General features: G+C 35.6%; 1 protein-coding gene across 1 annotated transcript in view; it reads left to right on the top strand.

Moving 5' to 3' along the window:
* Nucleotides 1–23567, top strand: part of KDM6A (lysine demethylase 6A) — a 196106-nt gene that overhangs the window by 61481 nt on the left and 111058 nt on the right. The window contains 2 exon segments of the mRNA XM_069464453.1: nucleotides 7724–7832; nucleotides 19785–19834. Coding sequence (XP_069320554.1) covers nucleotides 7724–7832; nucleotides 19785–19834 — 159 coding nt within the window.

Below are 23567 nucleotides of genomic sequence, written 5' to 3'. Positions count from 1 at the left end.
CATCCTCATTTTTTTTTTTTTCCTTTCTTTTTTTAAATGAGGAAAGAGAGTTACACACACTCATTTCTCTCTCAAAGAATTCTCAGAAGCAGTCAGTTCTGGGCTGCACTGGAACTCTAGTGTTCCAGGAACACGGGCCTTCTATTTCCTTCTCTGCCATTCTCTACTGTGGCCTCTACCTCATAGTACGCAAGAGTTCCTGAAGCTTTTGCCAGCTGGGTGATTCTAGCCAGTAGGCAGAGAAGGTTGAGGCGGAGCCTGTCTTTTTTTTCAATCCCATTGGGTAAAATTTAATCACCAAGCCACACCTGCAAGGATAGCTGGGTATCTTAGTCTTTATTTTGTGTAAAGATGTGCCTAATTAAATTTAGGGGTTCTGTTAAAAAAGGAGAGGAGAAGGGATATCTGAAGCACCTAGAATCTGAAGCAAGTTATAGAACAGCATTTATGTAAATGTTAATAGTAAGGTGGGAAAATACATGTGCTTACATCTGCACAGAATCTTGAATATGGTAGAAATTTTTTAACATTTATTGTTTCTGGGAAAGGAAACTGGGTGGTTGAGGTCAGGACTGGGAGAGAGACTTCTCACTGTATATATATGACCTTTTGAATTGGCAACATGTAAATTAACTTCAAAAATAATAAATGCAATTAAAAAGAAAAGTCTAGAACTTTGATATGTAAGTTCAGGAATAGATATGACATTAAGATTTAGTAATACATAAGATTATTATTTGGTTTGTTGAAGTTTCAAAACTGGTTTAGATTCAGGTAGTTTCAACCCCTTTACATTCCTAAGTGTGTTTAAGGCGTTTTAAAAACAGTCAGCCAAAGGCATTGCTGAGTACCTGGAAAGGGGAAGAATTCCCTCTTGATATATGAGGCATCTTTTTGGGAAGGACATCAATTTTAATGATGCAAACGTTTTTAGGGGTTTTTTTGTGGGAACAGGTCAGAAGGATAGTATGTTTATTTAGAAATTTATTCTGGAAATTCGAAGTGAATAAACTGTAATTGTGGAATTAGAGACATACTCACATGCACGCCTGTTTGTGGGTATGTATTATATGCAAAATTACGCATCGTATGTATATTGTACATAATATTACACATTATATATTATGTCTTTTTACACATAATGTAGAATAACGAAACATTCTAATAACTAAGTGGGTGGTGATAATGGTACTGGTACAACATGTTGAGAAACACCTTTTCCTGATGTCATCTGGATTGTTGTAACAAATCCTTTTACTGATCTATGTCAGAAGTAGCAGGGGTGATCTGCTCTAGTTATGTAGATTACCACCTTTTTGAGGGTGTCTGAATAGCAAGCTGTTAGAAATATAGGAAGTTAGTTTGATGAGAAAGTTTGATGTGGGGTTGGAGTAGGGTGGGCTTTGTGTACTGGAACAGTGAAAGAAAAAGTTCCGGTATTTAGGCTGGCACCGGACCCAAGTACTCACCTTTTTATTTTTATTTTTTTCCTTGTCACCAGGCTGAAGTGTAGTGCCCAATACAGCTCACTGTAACCCTGAACTCCTGGGCTCAAGTCATCTTCCTGCCTCAGCCTCCCACATAGCTGGGACTACAGGCATGTGCCATGATGCCTGGCTAATTTTTTAATTTTTGTAGAGGTGAGGTCTTGCTATTTTGCCGAGACTGGTCTCGAACTCCTGGGTTTAAGTGATCCTCCTGCCTCTGCCTCCCAAAGCTCCGGGCCAAGTACTCACTTTTATAGGCAGTAGGAAATAATTGTAGGTTTAAGAGCAGGGAAGCATGACAGTAAATAACACTGCCTAAAGAGTGGTGGGTGGTTGGTTACGGTATCAGTCGGGTTGTAGAAACAGACCAGTCAAGGAGCATCAGGTGGCAGTAATGCTGTGTAATATGGGTGTTCATTGGAACTGGGGGATTGATAGTAAAAAAGGAGAATGGTTATGGGTGAAGTGTTAAGGAAGACTTAGCAGTTCTCAATTAGATGTATAGGGATGAAGAAATGATTCGAATTGTTGCTATTGATGAAAAGGAAACTTAAGAGGGGGACATTTTTGAACAGTACAAAAACCTTAATTTTACTTGTTGAATTTAAGATGATGTTGGGATGTCCAAATGAGAAAAGTCTGGTATTTTTTTTTAGAGTTAAAAGATTTTGAATTTGGCTGAGTGGCTCACACCTGTAATCCTAGCACTCTAGGAGGCCCAGGTGGGAGGATCACTTGAGGTCAGGAGTTTGAGACCAGCCTGGGAAACATGAGATCCTGTCTCTACAAAAAACTACAGAAAAATTAGCTGGGCGTCGTGGTGCCAGCTACTTGGGAGGCTGAGGCAGGAGGGTCGCTTGAGCCTCCGGGGTTTGAGGTTGTAGTAAGCTATATAATACCACTGCACGTTAGCCTGGGCAACAGAGCAAGACCCTGCCAAAAAAAAAAAAAAGAATGATTTTTGGAATCCTCGGCATGGAGGCTTAATGAAAACCTGAGTGGTTTCTCCTCTTCTTCTTCCTACTCCTGTCCTCTTCTCCTCCTCCTACCTTCCCTCTTCTTCCCTCCCCCTTCCTCCTCCCTACTCCTCCTTCAAAAGGGCATTTAAAGAGAAATTTATAGGGCACAGAAGTGACTCTTGGAAAATGTCTTTACTTAAGGATCAAGATAATGCAGTGGAGCCAAAGAAGGAGTGAGGAAGGCAGGTGGGTTAGAAAAGGGGATCCAGGAGAAACTGTTGTAGAGGAAAATAAAAATTATATAAAGGAGGCAAGAACCAGCTAGTCTTCACTTGATACCTAGCAGCTAATAAAGTCTCCAGGGTGGAGTAGGTGCTCAGTGATGAGTGACTAGCATAATACTAAGTATGTTTAATTATCTACAGATATTATCTACTTCAGTACCTTTTAAAAAAACTTGTAAAATATATATAACATAAAATTTACTGTTTCAACCCATTTTTATGCGTACAGTTCAGTAGTGTTAAACATATTCACGTTGTGCAGCCAGTCTCCAAAACTCTTTTCATCTTGGAAAACTGAAACTTTATGCCCATTAAACAACTGCCAATACATAGTGCTTTTTATAAAATGTTTGCAATATTTGTCTCCTTTAAGATAATATAGAGTTTTTTTTCTTTTTCCCTAAAATAATAGGCTTGGTAAGTCTTAAACCTGTATTATATTGACTGGTCTTTTATTACGAAAGCTATGAACTTCTAATAACCGTAATCTCGTATAATTCTTTTAAATTTTTTTATCTTATTATTTTTTTCTTTTATAATTCTTACAGGGTTATACTTAGAATCATAGAAGCCCAAGGAATATCTTAAAAATGCAGCTTGTAATAGTATCCAAAATGAGAACTCTCCTTTCTAACTCCCACTAAAATAGCTTAGTAATGTATGCTTTAATTCTTTGCATTGATATGAGCCCAACATGCCCATTTAATTTTTGGCATGTTTAGTTTTTCCTACTTTCTGATTTTACTGAATTAAACTTGCTTGTAAGTTATACCCATGCATTGGTCTGATATCTGGCGCTACCCAAAGTACAATTGATCTTCTCTCCCAAGTGACAGCTTTTTAAATATTTAAGTAAAGCCATAGCATCCTGGATGATTCTCCTCATTTCAACTAAGTCAAGATAATTTTCATATGACAATTTCCACATTTTTCACCAAACTTGTTGCCCGTTTTATGTTATCACCTGTTAAAATGTGTTACTCAGAACTGATAATATTAGAGATCTGGTCAGACTAGACAGTCTATTTGGTTGAGCTAATTATTGCTGTTGATGTGTATAATACACTTTATTATTTTGGGCCTTGGATACTTTTTAAACTGCCCTATTTCATGGAAAACACACTGACTGGTAGTGCTTAAATCCCTTAATATGTTTTAAGTAGTCTGCTGGCTACTAAACCATCTGGTATATCTATGGGCAGAACTGTATGTTTGTTTTTATTATATTCAACCTAAAAGTTTTGGTTCATTTAAAACCATTGAGGTATTTAAATCTACATTTTCTCTACCATTTGTATGTCACCTAACTACGTCAGTTAATCTTTTAAATTGAAAAAAATCATTTGTTTAAAAGTTGCCTATATTTAACAATTCTAAAGTGTTAAATGTTATGTTTTAGGGAGGCATTGGCCAAGTTCATCATAAAAGATTAATACTGATCATTAAAAAAATTAGTTATATGTCTGTGTTCATGAACTGTAAACTTTGTCAAAGTTTAGAAATAGAAGGTAATGGTAATGTTACTGTTCTGGGATAACTGATTTTTTTTTTAAATAATGAAGATAAAGCAGATACCAAGCACAAATTATATTGAACGTAGTGAAAAATTCCTCTATAATGGGAGGAAGACATCCAAGCTTTCTTCCTAGCTGGGAGGATCTTAGTTTACTGTCCTGTGTTTTTAATATTTAATGATAAACTGATTATTTTCCTTTTCTATGTGTTTTCTAGTAGTTGGTAAGGATTATAGATATGTAGCCCACCAGCTATAAAAAATTATAGGATGTAACTGATTTTTGTGGAGGTCGTTGCTCATCCCTGTTGCAAGATATTCCATTATTTTTATAGGCTTTTCATTTATAAACATGAGAAATTGTATATGGATTGAATATTAAGTTGTTTTTAAGCTTTACAATTTATCTATGTCTGCACTGTCCAATATAGTAACCATTAGTTGTACATGTTTATTTAAATGTAAATAAATATTAAAATGAAACCATTTAAAAATTCAGTTATTTACTTGCACTAGCCACGCGTGTCTAGTGACTACTGTATTGAACAGCACAGATTATAGAGTATTTTTTATCATTGCAGAAGTTGCTGTATTGATTGATACTGATCTAGCTGCAGATTATTTTCATTCAAATTTCTGACTATCCTTACACTAAAGGTATAGAATGAGTCCTAGGGGCAAGCATGGGATTTTTATAAGAGGAGAAATGTTATAGGTTAATTATGAAAAATCTAGAAAATATAGAAAAGTAAAATGAACAAAATAAAAAATTTCTGTATGGGCCAACTATTGACTTTCTTTTTTTAACATTTGTTTTATATTCTAGTCCATTTTCTCTGCCATTATATACAAACACTATATTGGGGATGATTTCACTTGTGTACTTTTAAAATTGAAAAAAGCAAAAATATGAAAGTAATCTTTTTAACTAGAAATATTTTTGCTTTATAGAAGTTTACTTGAATGTTGTTCTAAATCTAAATGATAATTGTATATCTTCTATGCTTATCATTAGCCTTTTGGCTAAAAACATTGTTATAAAAATAAGGTATTTGATTCTAGATCATTGTATGAGTTAGCAGTATTGGACGATATCCCAAGTTACTTATTTTCCTTTAAATAACTCTTTAAAAATTATGTTAGTATTTGGCTGTATGTAATATCAGAATTACCTCAGACACTTCAAATAAATTCATGAAGTTTCACTATGAAATGGTGACACAATGTCCTTAGACTTTATTCTACCTTTTTGCTCATTTTCATCTCGTTTGATATTTGGCTTGGTCAGCATCATCTTTGACCACCAAGATTAGTTTCTTAGGTGCATGGTGGCTTTAAGGGGAAATTATTAAGAATTTGTTAAACCTGAGTGTATGGGTAGGTGAATTTAAAATCTACCCATTGTGGTTTTTTACCTGGTATTATGTTTCCTTATGATCAGAGATATGTACTGTTAATTTTAAGTGCGTTCCTTTGTTTTATGGGAAATGGAAGATGGGCAGTTGATCATGGTAGTGGCAATCCAGGGTGATGAGAGGAAGTATAGGATGTTGGCATCTTTTTTGTTTAAATTATTAAAGAAAATTTCTTTGTGTTTGTATTTTGAATCCTTTTTACCATGGAAACATATTTATAAATTTAATGTTAGCCATAAGAAGTTATAAGAGAGGAGTAGGAATTGTTTCTAAATATCTAAGAGTTTAACAAAAGACAATCACTATTTTAATGAGTGCTTTATTTACAGTGCCATTATTAACTTTAGAAAGTCATTTATTTAATACAACATTAAGAATTGTTAAAATGGAGCTTAATAATTTTATGAATTTCTCTGATAATAAAGCACTATAATAAATTGTATTTTTGTACTCTCCATCTGCCAGATAAGAATTATATATATAACTTAAATAAAGAGTATCTTAAAATTTTATGCCTCCAAATTATAGTAATTTCTGGGACTTCAGTGTAGCATTCAGACTCTTTTAATTATAGGGAAGCAGAATGATTAGTTTTCAGTGATTGTGATTTGGTACATACGTGTATTTTAAATAGCTAAGAGTGGAATAGGAACTGAAGACAGTTCTCTTAAGAATCTTACACTTTAGGGATAGTAGAATCAGCCTAGAAATCGCCTTGTTTGGGATGGGTTCTCCAAACTTCTTGAGTATTTATGTATGTGTTTTGGATAGGTAAATTTTAGGATATACATTTTGAAACTCTATCTAAGGCTCTGTATTTTATAGGAGAGGAAAAATGAAAGCATTCTAAGTGAGTACTCTGTTTCTAAGTGAGTACTCTGTCCTATATCACATTTTCTTCTCCCAGCAAAGCTCTTGAAATGGTAGTGAAAGGAGTTTTTGGTGATAATGGAAGAAGCTAATAGAGTTCCTTGCTTTGTGGACACTAAACCTGGGAGTGTTCCTGGTAGTATACCCAGAGATTTGAGCAATCACACACATTTCTTACTTTAATGACTCCGAGACATATTAGAGCAACTTTGTGGAATATTTAATTGTTAGCAGGGATATTTTGGCAAAATTATTGGGAAGCTTGAAAGAATTTGAGCTTTGTTTTTATCTGAGAAGGGGAAGAAGCAACCAAATTATTAAGTACCTGTTGTGTGTTAAGTACTGTGATAAACCCTTAGAGAAGTTTTCTAATTTTAATCCTTTTGTTAGCCCTTTGAGTGTTAGTAAAACTGAGAGAGAGAGGATAAGGTCCCCAGGATCTCCTGTAGCAAATGGCAAGTGGAATTTATAGTCAGACTCTAGAGCTCTGTTCTTTCCATTGTTCATTTTCTCTTGCAGTCTCCTTGATTACAAATTAAAAAAAAAAAAAAAAGAATCGATATCCTTAAAATAATGTTTTTTTCTTCTTTGGGGAAGGAAATGTGAGAGTGAGTGAATATGCACGTATTGGAGTGGAGGTAAGATTAGGAATAGAGTTGATGTGTTTGAAATATATCACAAGAAGAGGGTTGAGAGGCAGTTTATGGTAGTTTAAAACTGGTAGAGGTTCTGGCAAAAAGTAACCATTAAGTATAAAGCATAGCTATTGTTATTACTCTAGAGATTTCTATTCTGACGTAATTCAATAAAGTTCTTCCCACTTGTGGGAAAGATGGATATTATTTGTATTTGAGAGCAGTTTCGTTATATCAACAGGGACCACAGTAATAATTTAGATTTGTAACTTATAAATAAAGTTATCACAGTACTCCTAAATTATCTTATTTGGCAAGTATGGTTTCCCTTTTATAGATGGGAAAAACACTTAGGTCATAACTAACTTTATTAAAAGAGCCACTTAGGGAAGCTGTTTCTTCTAAAGAATGCTGCATTGAATATCTTTGAGATAAAAGTGAAATTTTCAGTTTTGATTTCTAGAGCGATTAAATGGAGGATATATGCATTAGGTCAAGGAGGAGAAATGCATTTTAGGGTTTTATCTTTTTCTTAAATATTTGTATTTTTTTATTTCTAGGCTGTTCGCTGCTACGAGTCTCTCATCTTAAAAGCTGAAGGAAAAGTGGAGTCTGATTTCTTTTGTCAATTAGGTCACTTCAACCTCTTATTGGAAGATTATCCAAAAGGTAATTTTTTTTCCTTGTTAATTATTGTTTGATTTATATATGTGTTTAAAGTAATTGTAATTATTTGTACTCTATCAAGGGTGCTACCATTTTCACTTCTAAGAAATTGTAAACTTATGAACATAATAAACAATGAGAATGAAAAGTAGAGTAGATAGAGATGGAAAAATGTCATGTAGCTCCATGTAAATCATCAATAAGTTGATCATTCAGTAAAACTAACAACCACCTACATGTGCAGTGCATTTTTGTTTGCCTTGGGAAAATTCCTGCCCTTTAAAGGCCCTCCCATAGTAGAAAGTGAGCCAGTTTGATGTGGGTATCTGTACATTGGTGAACGCTTTGGAAAGCTAATACAAACTCAGCATTTTTTATTTTTATCCTGGCTGAAAACATTTCCATTTTAGCCAGAAAATATTTGAATGAAAATCTAATCTGTAGCCATATTATTGTAAAGGTAAGTAATGCAGATAGATGATCATATACGAGCTAGAGCCTTGGATAAAACCAGTTTTTTATTCATTTGAAATTTTTTCCCTTTAAGAAATAAATGAGGCCGGGCGTGGTGGCTCACGCCTGTAATCCTAGCACTCTGGGAGGCCGAGGTGGGCGGATCCTTTGAGCTCAGGAGTTTGAGACCAGCCTGAGCAAGAGCGAGACCCCATCTCTACTAAAAATAGAAAGAAATTATATGGACAGCTAAAAATATATATAGAAAAAATTAGCCGGGCATGGTGGCTCATGCCTGTAGTCCCAGCTACTCGGGAGGCTGAGACAGGAGGATTGCTTGAGCTCAGGAGTTTGAGGTTGCTGTGAGCTAGGCTGACGCCACGGCACTCACTCTAGCCTGGGCAACAGAGTGAGACTCTGTCTCAAAAAAAAAAAAAAAAAGAAATAAATGAGTTAAATAACTGAAAGTAGTTGGTCCCCTAAGATGTGCCCTTTTCATGGTACTAAGCTACTGATTCAGACCCTTACTCAGGAAGTTATAAGCACCCCCAAATTTTACCCCTACCCCAATACCAAAGGAAAAATCCACAGCAATGGAGAACTCTTCTTAAAAGCAAGAACATTTTAAGACCTCTTGATGATAGTAAACATTTTGATGTGGAGCTGATGGATGTGTTATGCTTGTTGTCAACAAGTATGTTTAGTGGACAAAGCACCTGGCAAATAGTACCAGGGCTAGAATGAAGGACTGTTGGTATTTCATGTTGATGTTTATTTGCAGCTTTTGTGTTAGGTCAAGTGAATGTTTTCCTAATGAATATGCAGTTTCAGTTAGAGACAGGTATACTCTGTGAGGTTTGAAGTTATGCTTATTTCCCAGCTCAGCTCTTTTATTTACAGCTGCATTACCTTTAACAGATTATATAAACATTCCTGAGTTTCTGTCTTCTAATCTGTTAAAAGCGGGGAAGAACTGGTGGATGATATCTTACGAGTTTTGAGATTATGTGACACTGGTTAGTACTTAGCAAAATGGCTTCAGTTCAAGAGAATAATGGGTATGAATAATTAATATCCATTAGCTATTTTAACCTTAAAACTGGTAACTTATTCAAAGGAAATTATTGTACCAAAATATACACACAGTATATTCCAGAAGTGTTGTGGGTTCAGTTCCAGACCACTTGTAATAAAGCAACTATCAAAATAAAGGGAGTCATACATATTTTTTTCGTTTCCCAGTGCATATGTAAAAGTTATGTTTACACTATAATATAGTATATTAATTGTGCTGTAGCATTATGTCTAAAAAACAATGTATATACCTTAATTAAAAATACTTTATTACTTAAAAAAATGTTACCAATCATCTTGAGCCTTCAGTGAGTTGTAATTATCTTGCTGTTGGGAGTCTTGCCTCGATGTTGATGGCTGCTGATTACTGATCAGGGTGGTGTTTACTGAAGGTTGGGGTAGTTGTGGCAATTTCTTAAAGTAGAGACAAGGAATTTTGCCACATCAGTCCACTGTGTCTTTCATAAAGATTTCTCTGTAGCATGCGATGCTGTTTGAAAGCATTTTTCCTACAGTACAACTTCTTTCAAAATTGGAGTCAGTCCTCTCAAACCCTGCTGCTGCTTTATCAAATAAGTTTTTGTAATATTCTAAATCCTTTGTTGTCATTTCAACAGCATTCACAGCATCTTCCTCAGGAGTAGATTTCATCTCAAGAACTACTTTCTTTGTTCATCTGTAAGAAGCAACTCCTCATCCATTCAGTTTATATGAGATTGCAGTAATTCAGTGGCATCTTCAGGTTCCACTTCTAGTTCTTCTGCTGTTTTCACAACATCTGCTGTACTTCCTCCACTGCAGTCTTGAACCCCTCAAAGTCATTTGTGAGAGTTGGAATCAACTTATTCCAAATTCGTGTTAATGTTAGTATTTTGGCCTCTTCCTATGAAATCACAAATGTTCTTAATGGCATTGAGAATGGTGAATCCTTCCCAAAAGGTTTTCAATTTACTTCTCTCAGATCCACAAGAGGAATCACTATCTGTGGTAGCTATAGCCTTATGAAATGTATTTCTTAAATATAATAATAAGATGTGAAAGTCAAAATTACTCCTTGATCCATGGGCTGCAGAATGGATGTTAGCGGGCATGAAAACAACATTAATCTCCTTGTACATTTTCATCAGAGCTCTTGGATGTCCAGGCGCATGCATTGTCAATGAGCAGTAATGTTTTGAAAGGAATCTTTTTTTTCTGAGTGGTGGTTCTCAACAGTGGGCTTAAAATAGTCAATAAACCATGCTGTAAACAGATGTGCTGTCATCAGGCTTTATTGTTCCCTTTACAGAGCACAGAGTGGATTTAGCTTAATTCTTAAGGGTCCTAGGATTGTTGAAATGGTAAATGAGCATTGGCTTCAACTTACAGTCACCAGGTGCGTTAGCCCCTAACAAGAGAGTCAGCTTGTCCTTCAAGGCTTTAAACCTAAGCACTGACTTCTCTCATGGAAGTCCTAGATGGCATCTTCTTCTAATAGAAGGCTGTTTTGTGTACATTGAAAATCTGTTGTTTAGTGTAGCCACCTTCATCAATGACCTTAGCTAGATCTTCTGGATAACTTGCTGCTTCACCTTGCACTTTTATGTTATGGAGATGGCTTCTTTCCTTAAACCTTGCCATCCAACTGCTACTAGTTTCCAACTTTTCTTCTGCAGCTTCCTCACCTTTTTCAGCCTTCATAGCATTGAAGAGAGTTGGGCCTTGCTCTGAATTAGGCTTTTAGCTTAAGGGAATGTGGTGGTTGATTTGATCTATCCAGACCACTCAAACTTTTTCCTTATCAGCAATAAGGCTGTTTTGCTTTCTTATCTCTCATGTATTGAGTACCACTTTTAATTTCCTTCAAGAGCTTTTCTTTTGCATTCACAACTTGGCTGATTGTTTGGCACAAGAGGCCTAGCTTTTGGCCTATCTTGGCTTTCGATATGTTCTCTTCATGAAGCTTAATCGTTTCTAGCTTTTGATTTAAAGTGAGAGACATGTGACTCTTTCACTTGAACACTTAGAGGCCATTGGAGGGTTATTAATTGGCCTAATTTTAATATTGTTGTGTCTCAGGGAATAGGGAGACCTGAAGAGAGATGGGAGAATGGCCCATCTGTGGAACAATCAGAACATACACTTTTTTTTTTTTTTTTTGAGGCAGTGTCTCACTCTCGCCCGGATTAGAGTGCCGTGGCGTCAGCCTAGCTCACAGCAACCTCAAACTCCTGGGCTCAAGTGATCTTCCTGCCTCAGCCTCCCTAGTAGGTGGGACTATAGCCGTGAGCCACCGCACTCGGCCCAGAATATACATGTATTGATGAAGTTTGCTGTCTTATATAGGTGTGGTTCATGGCACCCCCAAACAATTAAAATAATAACATCAAAGATCATTCATTACAGATCATCCTATTAATAACAGGTAAAATAATAATGAAAATTGCCAAAATGCATTCGAGAGAGACACAAAGTGAGCCCATGCTGTTGGAAATAAGGCAGTGATAGACTTGCTTGATGTAGGATTGCCATTAACCTTCAATTTCTAAAAATACCATCTATGAAACAATAAAGCCAAGCACAGTTTATTGCCACATGCAATAAAACTAGGTATGCTTGTAGAGTCCTGTGCAATCTGCTAATTTTTCAACGTGTACCTTTATGTAGTTGGAGAGTACACTAATTTGAGAGCACATAAACAGACCTAGACTTGAAAATTAGGTTTACATAGGAGCTATATGTCCTTGATGCTTAGTGATTGTTAAACAATAAAATAAATCTTTTGAACTTTAAAACGTTATTAGTCTATAAATACAGCTATATTTTTCATTTACAAAAATCTTGGCTATGAAGATAATGAAGAATCCAGGGAAATTTGTTTTGGAGGTGTTTTTTCTTTTTTGGAAGGTGAAGGGGCATGTGGCAACTAGACTGTGTTGGCAAACTAGCTAGTAGGAATAATCTAGTAAGGTGAGAGAGAGGAAGGATAACCTAAATATTTCAGTCACTGAAAAGATGTGCCCCAAAACCCATTTACTGTTATATATATGAACTGACCATTGATAGGTAGGCAGTAGCTTGATTAATTTGTAATAGGAAGAAGAGTAATAGGAAGGGAGAAAATGAATACAGAGGTATGCAAATGTATTTCGGTATGTTTTAATATTTCAAGCTGGTGGCTTCTGTTTCCTAGATGTGAGTTGTTATTTATTTTTTAAGTCTTCCTTGAGGCTTTTTGGGCCACATTTGCACTATAAAAAATTCCTATTAAAATAATAACTATTGGAATTATTTCCATTCATTCTCTTCACCATCTTTCTGCAAGTCCTCGGCTATAGAACCAGTCTCTAACAGCACTCCCCCACTTCCAACACACACTTAAACCATCACAAATTTATACAGGCATTTGTTACTTCAGGCTGCTTTTTCCACCTCTCTTTAGAACCAGTACAGGATAAGAGAACTGCCAATCTCAGGCAAATAGACGTTTATTTTTAAAGAGCACATTATAAACCATAACTTTCTAGGAGTAGACATAAACCATACAATGAACTTGTAATTCTGTGAGGAATCTGCTCAGGTATATGTATGTAGGAGACTTACTGGCCTTGTTATTCTGAAGACAGTCCTTCAGTTATTTGCCCTGATTCATTGTCATCTTTTTTTCCATAAAGTTTTCTGAGCTTAGGGTTTCTCTGAGGCTAGTTTCTTTTCTTTTTTTTTTAAACCTGCTTCTATTAATACTTGTGCAGTAGAAAATGGTAGCACCTGTTTTGTGTACATTTTGGACTGTGTGTTTTCTACCCTTATTTGTCATTCTGATCTTATCTGCTTCCTGCCTTATAGGAATTTCTAAAAATTTTTGGTCTGCAGATGATATAGTTTGGTTATTATTACTGTTATGGATTTATTCATTAAAAATATTTTCTGCTATTTCAGATGAATTTGGAGCAGAAGAAAAAAAAAATTTGTAAAATATTTTCTTGGCCTTTCTGGTTGGTAGTATTAACGAAGAGTTTAAAAAAATTTTCTGTCACTTGATTTGGTCATGTTGCTTCTGGGAATTTACGCTAAAATAGTAATTGGGTAGGGGATTGTGGGAAGGTGGGGGCTCAGTGCACTTGGCTTATTCTTTTGGGTTGTATTCCCCTGGAGGGAGTATAGCATACAGGATGTGTGGTAAGGAGTTCCCTTTAGGGTCAACAGCTTTGGAAGGTAGAGGATGGAAGCGGGTTTGGACAGAGGGAGAAATTAAGCTGTGAAAGCCCTGGCCAACTTCATGGGAAGCTCTGGAGCTAGAATGGCCCTTGAGAGCTCTCCTAGGTTGGGCCAAGGTGGCCAGGCCTCCATATGCCAATATATTTTATATATATATATATATATATATATATATATATATATATATATTTCAAATGTGTATCTCCAATATTTTCAAAATTGGATGTGGGTCACTCTGGGAAAGAATGTGATTTTGGACAAGTTGGCTCTCTGCAGCTTGAGGCAGCTTCTCTAAAAGCTCACATGTAGAGACTATCAACAGGTAGAACTCCCAACAGTTCTTCCTTGAAGTGGGATTTGAGTGGTTCTTCATAGTGTCTACCATAACTCCTTTCTACTTCTATAACCCGAAGCTCTAACCGGTTAGCCTCTGCTGAACCAAATAGCTGATGAGGCTGTCAGACAGAACGCCTTAAGCCATGGAGATGGTGCAGTGATTTCTCTTCTTTGGGTAGGAAGACAACCTGAGAGAGAACTCTGGGCTAAAGAACAAACATATATATTCAGATGAATATATGTGATTAATCTTAGCAGTTTAATGCAAAGTATGTGTAAATGTCTTTAAATATGTGTGGTAAATTATAGAAGAGAGTCACTGAGTTAAATTGGATAGAAAATCAAGTAACACATTACCTCAAAGTATACAGCAAAATTATAAAAAGCTAGAAATTATGAGATGAGAGACTTGGGGGATAGATAGTAAGAATTTCCAAAGAAAAATAATTGGTTGGATGAGTATAATAATCAGTCCTGATAATAGTATGAGAACCTTGAAACCCTTAAAAATAGTTTCATCACATTTCTTTGTGAGCTGGATGTTTTCCCAATTACAAGTTCTCTGAAATCCTAAATTCAGTGATAGATTTTCTTGTTCCCTTTTCTTTTTCCTTCAAGTAATTGGTCAGCTTATGTGTTGCATTGTCTTTCACTTTTGGGTAATAGACTTTGGTTGTTTTAGTTCCTAAGAAGGTACAAATGGCCAGGGCAAGTTACATGCCAAGAGTTGCTAACATGGAGAAGTCTTAAGTCAGAGCTTGGTGAGCTAGCTTGCTTTCTTTTTGTCTTTCTTGGGTCCAATGACAGTACTTTATCCTGGGATATTTATAGTGTAAGAACATGAAATGCATATTTTCCAATCATAGATAGATCTTGAGTTTGTCTTTTCCAAAATTGTCAATTTTTTGGATCTATTTTTTACAATCATTATAAATAGGTTATAAGCATTAAAAGGATGGCCAAATAAATGATTTTCCTCATTCTCTATTAAGGACTTAAGTAAAATCTAGTTACAGTGGACTAGGAATTTTTTTCATGGATAGGTAACTTGAAGATTAAAGACTGGCACTTTGGTTAGAAGGATATCACTAGAGAGAGTCTAGTGACGGGTACTAGTATATCTGTTAGAGTTCTAACAATTTATTTGGGTTAAGAAACATAAAATATATTACGATCTTTCTTAAAATGCCAAGCTTAAAGGGGTAGATTATAATTGGCAATAAAATATGTAAATCAGTGGAAAGATAACAAATGCTCATGGAAGACAAGGCTCAATTATAAATCTGTTTCTGCATTTTGGAGTATCAACTCTGTGACTTTGAATTTGAGGGTTCATATTTATTCCTCAGTTCATCATATTGTTGTATGAATGCTATGTTTCTCCCTTCTGATAATCACATGGTCTTCTTATATCTCAGTTTCAGTTACTTTGGAAGACATTGTACTCTATTTAAAGGCTTCTCAATTCTGAAAGAGCCTTTTATGAAGCCAGGTGATATATGTTATTAACCAGATTATTGAAAACATAACCTCCAAATTTGTTGAAATTCTATATCATTAAAAGGGCAAGCTCCAGCCTTGTTATGGTGACTGCACAAAATTGTCAGCGGCCTAGACTTCTATTGATTAGGATGTTTTTAGGCACAAATATCAAAGACCTGATTATAGCCTAAACAGTAAGGACATTTATTATCTCACATAATTGGAAGTTCATAAACAGGTGTGCTCTAGGCATAGTTTGAAGTCTGGAGGGATCCAGGTACTTTTCTGTTTTTCTCCATTATCTTCTGTGTGCTTCATCTAAACTAAGATAGTTCCCCTTGTGGTGGCCGTCGGTGATATATGCTGCCTTGTTCATATCCATCAGTAGGGAGGGAACATTTCCCATAATTGTCATCTATAAATCAGTGGTGATAGGGCCATGTGAGCTCATGTGCCCATTTCTAGACTAAAACAATCACTGAGATTGCCAGGAATGTGATACCCTTTCCAGTCGATAATGGGGGTTGGGAGTGGGGTTAGAAACGGATGTGGAAATGTCAGTCATGGTATTCACTACACAAACTCTTGTTTGACTATTCTGTTACAGCTAGTGTGATAATTTAGTTTGCTTTTCTTATTAGAAGACTGTTAATTAATGACCTTTATGAGCTAGCTACACTCATGAGTGAAGAACTAGGAAACGGGAGGTGGCTTAAAACCAACTCTTCACAACTAGAAAAATTACTCATAGTCTAATATCCTTCCAGTGATAGGTTGGTTGATGTCATCTTTATGCAAAAAAGGTGACCATTATTCAAATATAAAAGTTACTTGTTCAGATATGTGATGATGTTTTTGGGTAATGCTTCTGTAATTTGAACATATTCAGAATGTTCTTTGTGGTATTTATATATATTTTGGATGCTTACCAATAAACAATATGAAAACATTACATATAGAGTTTTAAAAAATGTTAATTTCCATTTTTTGGTTAATGTTCTTTTATTCAGCATCTCATATGTAATCAGGAGATGATGTTTTATTTACTGCTTTGTTGAAGAAACGACTTGGTCACTAGTGAGTGTTAACATGTGGCATGGTGCAAACTTTTTTTTGCTGGTTTCCAATCCTTAATGCGTTTTTTCCCTTATTGAGCAGGGTATTATAAGTAAGGAGAGTGTCTAAAAATATATATATGGTTTAAAGAGGATTACAGTTGACACCCATCTACCTGCTATACAGGTTAAGAAACAGAATGGTACTGGTACCTCCAGACTGTGTTCTCTCTAATTGTTCTCCCTTCCTCCATAGGTATAACCCATGACTGACTGTGATGTTCAGTTACCTTGCTTTTCTTTTTTAAAAGCCACTGATAAAAGTATCCCTCAACAAGATATTGTTTAGTTTTGAAAAACTGAGCAGCAAGCACAAGTATAGCTATGTAGGGAAAAGGCCATATTGTCACAATTAGAGGAGACTTTCAGGAGGAGTAAAATTAAACACGAGGTTCTGGCTAATAGTCTGGCTTCTGGTTCCTCAACAGTTTACAAGACCCCCTTTTAGGGAAGGCAGTGGGCTAGGGCATGTGTGAATCCTGGCAAACATAATACTTAAACATAGTTAGAACATCTGACGAGACTAATATGGACCAGGTACTAGGAAACAATCAGGAATATGATCAGAGAGAGTGGATTATTCAAAAGTACTTCAAAGCAGAACACTTAACACTTCTGGGAGATAAAATGAGAGCCTTCACATTATGCATTTTGTAGAATGTAGAGGGGAGAATAGGAACTTTATCAGAACATGGTCAAGAAAAAGCCAAGCCCATATAAGAATCTGGGCTTATCTAGATGTTTGGTCTTCAGGTTGAGAAGAGGTTACAACGGCAGCAGAATTTTAATGATAGGCCTCAGCAGGCCTAGATGTGGAGATCCATTCTAGGATCTCTCTTTTTCTTCATGTTGGGTATTCCCATGGTCTCTCTTCTCTGTTGTATCTCCTGCTTTCAGTAAACCGTATCTTTTTCTTTCTTGGTCTGTACTCTTAGGGGAGCATGTTTGTCAGTATCTTCTTCAGGAAAGGTACTTGGGAGATAATTTCCTTTAAGACATTGCATATCTGAAAATACCTTTATTCTACCCTCCTAACTAATACTTTGGATATGTAATTCTAGGTTGGAAATCATTTTCCTTCAGAATTTTTAAAGCATTGATCCATTGCATTATTTCTCACATTGCACATCTGTTGTAGGTCCTTTCAAACTAGCAACTCTTCAGTTAATTTTTCTGGAATTATTTCTTGAATTTTCTGCTTTCCTTCTTTTGTTTGGGGGGGGACTCTTATTGACATATTAGACCTTTAGGACATAGTTTCTCGTATTTTCTGTTTCTGTCTTTTTTGTTTGTTTGGTTTTTTTTTTTTTTTGGAGATTTCTTCAACTTTTTATTCTAAACTTTCTGTTGAATTATTCATTTCTCCTGTCATACTTTGTTCTCTGAATTTAATTTTTTTGTAGACTTTCCTATTTGGTCTCCTATATACACCACACACTACCCAGTGAAGGCAGTATCTTCCCTTATCTAAGACTAGTAAGAATTTTTTGAAGTATTTCTTTTCCCATGCATAGTCTTTTTCTTTTTTTTTTCTTTTAGATTGCATTTTTCTATTTATGTTTCTCTCTTCTTGGCTAGAGGCTTTCTTTAGATGTCTGGTAATTCTTAGCTATGTATATTTTAAGATAGGAAGAATTGAGAACTGGAGGCTCTGAGCATGTGGGTGGGACTCTCTGAATATGATCTACATGGCCTTTTGTTGGAGAATCTGTCTGTATCTTTTTGGTCAGATTGCCTAAAAACATCACGGATTGAGTGAGGGAGTTGAGGGAGCTGACTGCTTCTCAATTTACCCTAGTCCTCCATGTATCTTAAACCAGAAGTTAAAATCCTTCTCCAACTGATCATCAGAAAAATATTATCCCCCTCCCCTCATGTTTTCATCTAGTACTTTTATGGCCTTGTCTTTATATTTAACTCTTTAATTTATTCTTTGAATTGTTTTTAGTATATGATGTGAGTTAGAAATTTCAATTTTTTTTTTTTTTTTTAAGACATGGGGTCTCTCTCTGTCACCCAGGCTGGAGTGCAGTGGTGCCATCATAGCTCACTGCAGCCGCGAACTCCTGGGCTCAAGGGATCCTCTTGTCTCAGCCTTCTGAGTAGCTGGGACTACAGGCACACCGCCATGCCCAGCAGAAATTTCACTTTTTTGCTCCATATATAAGTACTTGGGTGCTGGTTACGTTATTAACTCTCCACTGATTGGAAATACCACTTATGTCCTATGCTAATTCTTATATATACCAAGGTCTCATATTGGGCTTTCAGTTCTTTTCTATTCCAATTCTTATAACTTTATGATAATTTCAGTATGTCATGGAGCAAGTTCTCTTCATTTTTTTGCATTTTTGTTACAACTGTCTTTGCCTATTTAATTTTATGAAAGCATTTTGAGTAACATTTTCAGCTTGCTTTCATTGTACAAATGTCTGAAATTCATAAATTACTTCATCTGTAAAAATCCCCAGCATATTAGAATGTATCCAAGCTGCTGCCACTTTATTATCCTACTTCATTTTCTCTTTTACTGCCTTTGTCTTTAAGGGAGTTGCTCAGTCCTAGCTATTTCTTGTAAGATCAACTGAGGATCTTAAAGTACTTAGCTCTCCATTCTAAGAAATTCTGATTTAATTGATATGGGGTGGGATTCGCTTATCAGTTATTTTTAAAGGGCGCTCTCTGCTAATTCTAATTTATAAATGTAACTTTCAGTTTACTTTTTTACCCTCACTTCACTGAACTTTTAGGTTGACAGGATCTAGTTTAAGTTTTTAGAACTTGTTATGCCGCAAAATGGATTTAGGGGTATGGGTTGCCCTATTTTGGAATTGAGTTGGAGAAAGGTAATTGTGGGGTAGCGTGTTTTGTTTTGTTTTGTTTGTTAATTGTATGAAAGGGGAGGTGTCACAAAAGAAATAGTTCCTTTGCTCCTTGAGGTGGTTCTTAGTCATTCTTGGAAGTGAGGTCTCTTATGAGAAATAATCTGTCACATTCTGGGTTAGCCTTGGAAAGTCTTAATCCTCTGTTAATTTTAGTCTCTGAGGAAGGTCAAATTGATCCAAGGGGTTAGGCTAGATGCTGTTCAAATTAAAGTCTGAGATTTGACCCTGTTTTTATATTCTTGAACTCCTGAGTATAGGGAGGCCCGGATTTTTAAATTGTTTGGTCTTTAAAATATTACTATCTGCTGGGAGGTGGGTATGGTGGGAAGCTTGTTATGAGGTTTTTTAAAACTTGTATTATTGATTTTAAAATGAGACATAACTGTGACTCATAATTATTTTCCCTCTTTCAGCATTATCTGCATACCAGAGGTACTACAGTTTACAATCTGACTACTGGAAGGTTAGTGCACATTTATATGCCTAATTCATGTTTATTTTGGGGGCAGATTATTGCTGCTTATACTCAAAATGAATTGAACTCTTGCTTTTTTTGTTAATTACTTAAAAATATTACTTCTTGGGGAAGGGATTGGAAAAGGGAAAATGAATATTATTTTGTGCTATCTTGTGTGAACCCTCTTGCATTTTATCTGATATTTTATGAGCCAAATATGATCCTAAGTGTGATAAGTTAAAATGAAGCAAAAACCAAACAAACAACAAAATAATTTCTTGGTTTTATTTTCTTTTCCCACCCACCCTTTGGAATTCCACTTTTTTTTAAGACAGAGTCTCGCAGTGTCCCTGGGTAGAGTGCAGTGGCCTCATCATAGCTCACTGCAACCTCAAACTCCTGGGCTCAAGCAGTCCTCCTGCCTCAGCTTCCCAAGTAGCTGGGACTACAGGCACACGCCAGGATGCCTGGCTAATTTTTCAGTAGTGTCTCTGTTTTTAGTAGAGATGGGATCTCACTCTTGCTCAGGATGTTCTTGAACTCCTGAGCTCAAGCAATCCTCCCGCCTGGGACTACCGGAGTGCTGGGATTATAGGCGTGAGCCACCGAGCCCAGCCGACCTGGTTTTCTTTTCTCAGTTTGGTGCCTGGGAGTAAAAGAAGGCTGGAGGTGGGTATATCAGGCTAAAATGGGAAGGCATAATAGGAAAATTATTATGTGATGAATTTTTTTTCTTGTATAGTCTGTCTGTAATTGCAGCTCTGAGAAGAGCTGAACCTAACCATTTAAAAGACCTACCTAAATGAAGGACTGTGCATAGTGATGAATCATTCATTTTCTTATCTTAGTTTAAGCAGGTTACTCTTTCACATCATATTTACTTTTAAGTCTGTTGACCAATGGGATTTCTTTATATAAATTGGCATTTCAGGTTTTTTGTGGATTTTTTCTATTGCCTAGTTTATCTTGCTTTTTGATTTGTAGAAGTGTTAGAAGTAGGTACTTATTCCAGTCTTTGTAGGCTAGCTTTGTCTGGGAAAGTCTTTCAGCAGTCAAACTTTCCAGATTTTAAGAAGGCTGAGTAGAAGTTTCAGAAATATATTTTGCTAATTTTTGTTCTTGTTTTTTTTAGTGTATTGAAAATATCTTCTCCAATCTGTGGCTTATTATTTTTTTAAAAAAAAGTTTTATTGAAATATAACTGACATACTATAAAATTCAACTGTTTTAACCATGCAAATCAGTGATTTTTTTCAGTGAATTTTCAGAGTTGTGCAACCATAACCATGGTCTTATTCATCTCCCCAGCATGAAACCTCATGCCTACCCCTAACCTCTGGCAACCGCTAATCTACTTTCTGTCTCTATTTGTTTGTCTTTTCTGAATATTTCTTATAAATGGGTTCATATAATATATTGCCTTCATGACTGGCTTCTTTCACTTAATGTATGTTTTCAAGGTTCATCCGTATTGTAGCATGAATACTTTATTCTTTTCTTATTTTGCAATAATACAGTCATCCTTCAGTGTCCGTGGGGGATTGATTCCAGGAATCAGATGATTCCCCCTTCCGCCCCATACCAAAAGTGTGCTCAAGTCCTTTATATAAAATGGTGTAGTATTTGCATATTACCTGCATATACTCCTGTATAGTTTAAATCATCTCTGGATTACTTAAAAGATAAAAGATAAATGCTATGTAAATAGTCATTGTACTGTTTTGCTTTTTATTTGTATTTTTTTATTGTTGCATTGGTTTTTTTTATTGTTTTTTGCTTTTTTGGAAATTTTCAGTCCATGTATGCAGAATCCATGGATATGGAGGGCCAACTGTATTCCATTGTATGGGTATACCACATTTTATTTATTCATTTATCAGTTGATTGGCATTTGGGTTTTTTCTACTTTTTGGGTATTGTGAATGACGCTGCTATGAACATTTGTGTACAAGTTTTTGTATAGACATAATATTTTCAGTTCTCTTGGGTTAGATACCCAGGAATGGAATTGTTGAGTTGTGGCATAAGTCTATATTTAACATTTTGAGAAGCCGCCAAACTTTTTTCCAGTATAGCTATACCATTTTACATTTCTACCAACAATGTATGAGGGTTCCACTTTCTCCATATCCTTGCTAACACTTGTAATTGTCTAGTTTTTGAGTGTATCCATCTCAGTGGATGTAAAGTTCCATCTTATTATGGTTTTTATTTGCATTTCCCTAGTGTCTAATGACACTGAACATTTTTTCATGAACATGTTAGGTATTTATAGATCTTCTTTGGTGAAATGTCTATTCAAATCCTTTGCCCATTTTTTGCTTGGAGTTTTTAAAATTATTGAGTTGTGAGAGTTCTTTATATATTCTGGATACAATCCCTTATTGGATAGATAATTTGCAGATATTTTCTCAAAGTCTGGGGCTTGTATTTTCAGTTTCTTGATTCTGTATTTTGAAGTAGAAAGGTTTTAATTTTGATAAAGCCCAACTTATTGACTTTATTTTTTATTGCTTGTACTTTTTGTGCTGTACCTAAGAAATCTTTGCCCAACTCAAGGTCATGAAGATATATTCCTTAGTTTGTTCAATTGGATGCTTTAGTGTTTTGCTTTTACCGAGAGTGCTGCAGTAAACAGTCTAGTAGAAATGTTTTTTCATATTTTTGTTAGTGATTCTCTGGTATAGATTCTTTTAAAAGTGGGACTGCTGGCCAGGCGTTGTGGCTCATGCCTGTAATCCTAGCACTCTGGAAGGCTGAGGCGAGAGGATTGCTTGAGCTCATGAGTTCAAGACCGGCCTGAGCAAGAGTGAGACCCAATCTCTACTAAAAATAGAAAAAATTAGCCAAGCATGGTGGCACATGCCTGTAGTCCCAACTACTCAGGAGGCTGAGGCAGGAGGATCGCCTGGGCCCAGGAGTTTGAGGTTGTTGTGAAGCTAACACCATGGCACCCTAGCCCTAGCAACAGATTGAGACTGTCTCCAAAAAAAAAAAAAGAAAGAAAAAAAGTGGGACTGTTGGGTTGAAGGATATTTGCTCCTCTGGGATTGAACCATTTTGCATTCCTTTCAACAATGTATGCAAGTACTTGTTTCTTCTTGGTCTTAATGAAGAATCTTTATGTTGGCAAACTTTTTGCCAGTTTGATAGGTGAGAAATGGTATCTTATTGTAATTTTAAATTGCACTTTCTTAATTGTTAGTGAGATTGAGCTTTTTTAAAATTAAAATTTAAAGACTATTTGCATTTCTTTTTTTTTTTGAAATATTTGTTCATGTCTCTTGCCCATTTTTCTTTTGGGCCTTTGTTGTCTTTCTGTTTTATGTAGCTATATTTTGTGAATTAGGTATATTTATTTCTTGTCTGTGATACTAGTTGCAGATATTGTAACTAATTTTTTAGTTTGTGATTTATTGTTTTACTTTTATGTTTGTTTTTGCCCATGCAGATGTTTATTCCTATACAGTCAAATTCATCAGTCTTCTCCTGTCTTGCACCTGCATTTTGAATCATAGAATAATTTTTTCTTCTTCCCAGGTGTTGAGAGAAATCCACCCACATTTTTTTTTTGAGTACTTGAGTGGGTTTAATTTTTTTACATTTAAATTTCTGACCCATTTGGGTCTTATCCTTGATTTATAGTGTGACCAGCATCTAAGTTTATCTCTTTCCTTATGGCTAATTATCCCAATGATATATTTTTTAAAAATTCATCTTTTCCTCCACTGATTTGAGA

The sequence above is a fragment of the Eulemur rufifrons genome, chromosome 30, assembly GCF_041146395.1.
Source record: "Eulemur rufifrons isolate Redbay chromosome 30, OSU_ERuf_1, whole genome shotgun sequence".
In the NCBI taxonomy this organism is placed as follows: Eukaryota; Metazoa; Chordata; class Mammalia; order Primates; family Lemuridae; genus Eulemur; species Eulemur rufifrons.
This window is presented reverse-complemented; position numbering and strand designations above follow the sequence as displayed.